Source organism: Populus alba, chromosome 1, assembly GCF_005239225.2.
Source record: "Populus alba chromosome 1, ASM523922v2, whole genome shotgun sequence".
Lineage (NCBI taxonomy): Eukaryota > Viridiplantae > Streptophyta > Magnoliopsida > Malpighiales > Salicaceae > Populus > Populus alba.
Genome location: NC_133284.1, coordinates 21872953 through 21879401, shown reverse-complemented (window position 1 = coordinate 21879401; position 6449 = coordinate 21872953). Strand labels below are relative to the sequence as shown.

General features: G+C 35.5%; 1 protein-coding gene across 1 annotated transcript; it reads right to left on the bottom strand.

Moving 5' to 3' along the window:
- Positions 1 to 380: 380 nt before the first annotated feature.
- Positions 381 to 5027, bottom strand: LOC118040916 (uncharacterized). The gene is made up of 10 exons (XM_035047995.2): positions 4564 to 5027; positions 4024 to 4118; positions 3588 to 3655; positions 3455 to 3498; positions 3127 to 3204; positions 2879 to 3032; positions 1717 to 1869; positions 1497 to 1607; positions 1197 to 1262; positions 381 to 705 (listed from the first exon to the last, which is right to left on the bottom strand). The coding sequence occupies exons 1-10, from the start codon at positions 4878 to 4880 to the stop codon at positions 607 to 609; spliced, it is 1185 nt and encodes a 394-aa protein (XP_034903886.1). The 5' UTR covers positions 4881 to 5027; the 3' UTR covers positions 381 to 606.
- Between the last annotated feature and the right edge of the window lie 1422 nt (positions 5028 to 6449).

Below are 6449 nucleotides of genomic sequence, written 5' to 3'. Positions count from 1 at the left end.
TATATATATATATATATATTAGCACATTAATTTGTTAAATCACTGGCGAACTTGAATCATTTTTCATGGATTAGCATTTACACGATCCCAAAATATGTTGAATGATGTTCCAGTAGGGAACGAGTGTTTGTTCCTCGACTAAACCACTACTGAAAGCAAAAAACAAAGTCAAAAAATGAACAAGGATGAGTCAGTTTTTCGCAAGTCTAAAAGCCCAAACCATATCAGAAGCTAAGCCATATTCACAAGGAACTTGCCACAGCTGGTGTGTTTGCAGAAGCAGAAGCATCAGACGCCGCCAGTCATTTGCAGCATCTCCCTCTTGTATCACAATTAATAATCGAAAAACAGCTTTGAGAAATGAATTGAAGACAAATCCGGAAGTCACAAAAGACAAGGTCATGTAATTAAGACCTGACCATTTTAAATTACATTTGTATTAAAAACTACAAAATGCAAACCCACCCAACCCCACCAAATATAAGAAGAAAATCAAAAGGGGTAAATGCAGAAAAAAGAAAATACACATATGCAACTGATTACTAATTAACACAATCGTGCCTGCAAGAGCATACAAAATAATTGATTATATAATTGAGGCGGCTTTTATTGGTCACCATGAAGCGCGGAGGAGATCCAATCTGAGGCTGCTATGTGAGTGTGCTCTTCAATTCGTGGAGAAAGTGATAGTGGAGTTATCGCAACCTAGTGTTCCAAGAGAAAATCAAGGCAATAAGCAGCCAAACTAAAATGAAATGTAGTCAAAGTCCTGCAAGTTTTAGTACTTAAATTACAAGTTAAGGAGTTTATTAGCCTTCCCATAGTAGCATTTTGAACCAGAGATTTCTTTTAGTCCTTGTTCTGCACAAGTGCTCAACTTAAGTACAGACACATTGGCAGTTCGCCATGTTTGGTGCTAGGTTATAATGCCAAGGGTCAGCCATTATTTGTGAACAAAAAAGAAAAAAATGATTTTAGCCATACCAATCACAACTTTCATTGTGATGATGGCTCCCATAGCCTCAAGATCACAGTCAGACCTATAGCTTCCGTTAAAAAACAAGAGGAACAATGATATATGTCTAGGGCTCATCAACCCAATGCCTTGTGAGATTCAAATTGATACATGCATAACTTCTAGATGAGCAAAAAACATGCATTGTCCTCAATGTGGAAAATACAACATTTTAACTTACAAATCCATTTTCAACTGCTCTGAAATCCAGATCCTCATCTGTATCCTCCAGCTCCTTGTCCAAAAACTGAAAAATACATTAAACCAGTGCTGAAGTCATAACCGCATTCATTTATTGAAATCTAGCCATAAAAAGTAAGTTTAGTTTAACATTGACTATACTGAATTCCAAAGCTAAATTTATTTCTTTACACTTCTTAAATTCTAGCTGCAAAATAAGCAATTAAAAATTATTCTTTTCACAATTAAAAGCCATCAAAATTGTTGTTGAAAGCATGTTGGTAGTTAGGATTTTCTTGACCTCCATTCGAAAATACTTCTTCACCCGATTGCTATCAGATTTTCCACCGGCCCCAACTGATTCAATCTCTAACATGTTCTTCCTTTGTGTGGTCAAACGGCGAGCTGCACCCTGAGAAGATACAATGCCATGAAAAAAAAATGCATGGGAGTGTTCTTTACGAAAGAAGTTACAGAGAAAGAAAAATGAAGCAATAAGTTCTTTTACAATAGATACTCACAGCAGCAGAGGCATCTCTACTAAGCTGTGCAAGCTGGAGGCCAAGACTTTGTTGATTAGACATGAAATGTCCAGCTGAAGGATGCCGATTAGCTGAAACAGCTTGCCAGCTAGGTGAGGATCTCCACATACTTCTCTTAGTTAGTTTGAAGCCCTGCCAAGTAAAAAGAAAAGGAAAGAGATAACAAAGAGGATCTGCTTAGAGAGAGATTATCTAACAGAACTTACATACAAGAACAGAAAAGAATATAGTTCTGGTGCTCCAACAGAGCAGGTGAACTTCTACCATAGGTTCATCCTAGGGTAGTTGTAGAAGCTATACATCATAAAACATCCTGCCTAGTGATGGGAGAATCGTTTTTTCTTTGGGGGCCACTATTAAAACGCTTACCTGAAAATCATAATCAATGTTCCAATAACCAATATATAATGACCGCAGATCCTAATCATGATTCAAGCAATATTGTGTGCTCTTGGCCTTACTGTTGGGATGACAAATAATTCCTCCAGAACCAACCTCCAATTGACAACAGGAAAAAGAATAATAAGATCTTTAAACCATCCTATATACTCTTTGAAACCTTCATAAGTAGGAATTTTGCAATAATTACCAAGTTCTTAATAATAGAAACTCAACTAATGAAAAATAAACTGAAATTTAAGAAGTGGAGTTTCTGTGACAATCTAGGAAAACCAAAATGTTGATCAAGTAAACCCATTTATGCAGCTCGGAAACAGTAGTCAGGCTAGGACACAATGTGGGTGAATTTCTAAAACCACCCACTATTTATGACTTCGACCAACAACATCCCATGTTGACATTCAAAAGGTATCATTTCTAGTAGTTGTTGACAATGTGTTAACTTTTAAGTACCTTAGATGGTATCTAATGTGGGAAAACTTCAGCATCCTCCCAAACCTATCTCCTCTTCTTAAAACCTAATGAAATTGTATGGAGGCAAATTCCTACAATGACATTAAAACTCCCCAAAAAATCTTCTCCACGTGAATATGGCTCCAATCATACAGCATCCATTAATAGATTAAATATACTACCTAACGGTCTATTAATTTGACAGCTGTCTATAGTTATGTGCATATTGTCAATAAATAACAAGCAGCATCTGTGCAGCAATCTGAGAAAAATACATAATAGTGCTTACCTTGTTTGCAGATGGAGATGTGGGGATTTCAATATTCAGAGAGCAGCTCTTTGGAAAAAACCCCTTTTCAATATCTCTGATAGCAGCATTTATCACTGGCAAACAGACAGCAACTGCATCCTTAAAATCACTTTCTTGGCTTTCTTCCTTCTTCCTATAATAGATTACAACTCCAAAAAATTGCTTGTAGACAAGAAGAAGAGTAATAAAATCCCCACAAATAATAAAAAAAAAAAACTTCAAGTTACCAATTCAGTGATATTGACAGGGATGGGACACCACGAAATAATGCTTCTCTAGCTCCAGCAACAACACCCGAATAAATCCTGATGAGTTTTGCAAGTAATTAATGAATTTTATCCCCAAGGTTGTAACAATTTGCTTAAAACAAAACCAGCAAGAAACAACAAATGACTGCCTGTACACATTCACTTATTGCCACTAACTACAAAGATCTAAATTTAATCTGCGACATCACTGACGTATAATTTGAAAAGTTTGTCCAGCTTAAACATGCTACTGGAAAATCAGACAAGATAATATAGGAATATGCCCAAGCACAGGAAGAGAGGTTACATGTGATGGCCACAGTTTGATCCCCGATTAATTCCACTAATTACCTGAAATAAAATAAGGTATAAATTCTCAAGAATTCATCATGGATACAGGTATTATGCTATCTCAAATAGAACAATAAGTAAATTCTAACCAGCAAAGGCTTTGACCAAGAAAACAGTGCTCCAGAAAATGCTAATGAGACACAATCCACTGGAGTCCCTGAGTAACAAGTACCATGAACAATTCCCATTACTAAAACAATTGCAACAAGAAGTGCAAAACACATCAGTTCACCATTCTAGCAGACATGTGTAGCCATTAATATGGATCAAATTGATGAAAAAGCAAATTGATCAGTTCTTCCATACTGTCATGACGATAGCCCTAGAAAGGAAGTTTTTTTTTTAACAAAAAAGACACATCATTCCTGGACATTCTTACAAGAAAAATCAAAACTAATACAAGTTAACAAATCTTGAATTCTTAAACTGGAGGTGGCTCGGTTACTACAAGCATACGATGCATTTAACAATTAATATTTCCAAATCTAGGGTGCAGAACTTCGGAAAAATAAGATGCGCTTCTACCTGAAACTTCATAAGCTATGGCACCATTAATTTCAACAGAAGTCACAGCAATTGCTTCTTTTAAAGTCACAGAATGACTGGATACTGATTTGTCCCTGACCAGCCAATTCACAAACTAAAGAAATCAGGAAAAAGAAACTCCAAATTCAATACCAATAAAAAAAGGTAACGAATTACCACATGAAATATAATTTGAAAACTGAAGAGAAATTCATAAAGTAACTGAAAACTAGAGAAAACCAACACACCCGAGGTAAGTAAATTAAACCAAATAGAACATAAATATTTAAAACAAATTTTGAAAAAAAAAAATGAACATAATAAACAGAACCCACATGCCCAGATGTGAAAATCTATGCTAAAAAAACATAACAAAAAAGAAAATAATGAAGAAGAGAACCCATCTTCCCAGATACGCAAAACCAATTCAAAACCCATCACCACATCCTCCATCTCCAAACTTAAAAATTGAAGACAGCCCTTATAAGAAAATAAAGCAGAAATTAAGCAGAAGCATGAAAATAATGAGAAAAAACCCACGATTGAGGAGCGCAAACATGGACATTATAGAGGCCTTCACGAACCAGAGCTTCAACAAGAGAAACAAGACCAGGGGAGTCAATCCCATCTCCATTAGTAACCAAAACAATAGGCTTTGAATTATTGCTGTCTTCTTCAGTGTTTTCAACACAAGTGGAAGTAGATGGCTCGGCTGATTTATCATTACCATCATTTGATGGGTCAATTTCTTTTTTCTCTTCTTCTTCTCCTCCGCCACCTTTTCTGCTTAAAAGTACTTGTTGTAGATTGGAAACCAGACCTGGAGGCAACATGTTATTGTTCTTCACAGATGTCATTACAAACAGTTTCTTTGAGAGATTTATAGAATATAAAAAACCTAAAGACACATAGAAACTGGGAGAGAGAAGGAGGTTAAGAAAGGAGAAAAAAAAAAAAAAAAGGGGGTAATTAATGGAAAGACCGGGTCTGACGGATGGAAAGAGCCTTTGTCTTTGAAGACAGGAGAAATTACTTGTTTAAAAAGGATAGCAGAAAAAAAAAATGGCAAAAGATATTAGTTCCGTTTGACATTCCGTTTGACATTTATAATGAGGTTTTATTTTATTTTATTTTATGTTTTGTTAAAATTTAATTTTGTTATTTTAAATTAATTTTTTTAATATTTTTGGATTGTTTTCTATGTTTATATAAAAAATAAATTTTAAAAGATAAAAAAAATATTATTTTAATATATTTTTAGACAAAAATTACTTTGAAAAACAATATTTATCACTCTAAAACACCATTTAATTAATTGTTATTAGTTGGTTGCCTCGTTTAGCTGTATTTGTTTTAGTAAATTAGCACATTAAAAAAAGATATTGATTTTTTTTAAAAATAATCTAAAAATTTTGGCAAAATAATACGATTTAAAAATATTTTGGCAAAATATTACATTTTCTCCTTGTCATACTTCTAAAATGTGACATTTACTAAATCAAACGCGACAAGATATTTGTCGTTTTTCAGAAGTACGACATGCCCAGATTGAAGAGCACAACCATGGTTGTTAAAAATGCGTTTTAACTCATAAAATCGTCCGATTTTACGAGTTAAAATACAGAAAACATGTAGAATCGGGGTTAAAACTCGAAAATCAGCAAAATCGGGTTGACTCGGTCAAACTCGCAGAAAAACCGGTTGACTCGTAAAAAACGTTAAAAACGTTACGTTTTCCCGAGTTTATCAAAAGTTCCTGCGAAGGCCGAAAATTAGAAATGAAACAAGCCACGGTGGCAGTAAATAGTAATCTCTTTTCTTTCCCAAATTCGCAAATCCCACCCGAGTGCCCGAGTAGCCGACCTCGTCTTTTTCGTCTTCGTCCCTGTCTCTCGACTTCGTCTTCGTCCGTCCCCTTCGTCTTAGTCCCTGTCTCGCAGCTTCGTCAGTGACTTCATCGTCCCTGTCTCACACAGTCACACCCTCCCTGACTCCAAAGTCGCAACTTCGTCCAATCATCCCCTCTCTGTCTCACACTCCAGAGCGAGACGAAGGTACGAATTGGGAACCCAAACTTTGTTTTTTTCTATCTAATGGTGGTGAATCGGTGATTAGAGACAAAAAATTATCTGGGTTTGCTGTGAATCTATGTTCATCTTCTGGGTTTGCTGTGAATCGGTGATTACTGATTAGTCTTGGAACCGAATGCCCTGTTGATCTTGCTTGCTTTGGTAGTCTTGGAATCGGTGATTAGTTCCGCTGAATGTATTTTGTGAATGTATTTTGTGATCAGTTCCCATGGAACCTGTGATTCTGCTGAATGTAATTTGCTGCAAGAAGATGCAGTTGAATGTAATGTGATTCTGTGATTCTGTGATTTTGTGATTTTGTGAATTATCATTTTCCCATTGATCAATTGAATCATT

Bases quoted from the DNA above. Each gene is read 5' to 3' on its own strand.
- LOC118040916 (XM_035047995.2), bottom strand. From the start codon at position 4,880: ATGACATCTGTGAAGAACAATAACATGTTGCCTCCAGGTCTGGTTTCC. The intron at 1,870-2,878 runs GTAAGCACTATT...TTTACTTGGCAG, and splicing joins CATCTCCATCTGCAAACAAG to GGCTTCAAACTAACTAAGAG. The intron at 706-1,196 runs GTAAGTTAAAAT...TTGGAACACTAG, and splicing joins GAGCAGTTGAAAATGGATTT to GTTGCGATAACTCCACTATC.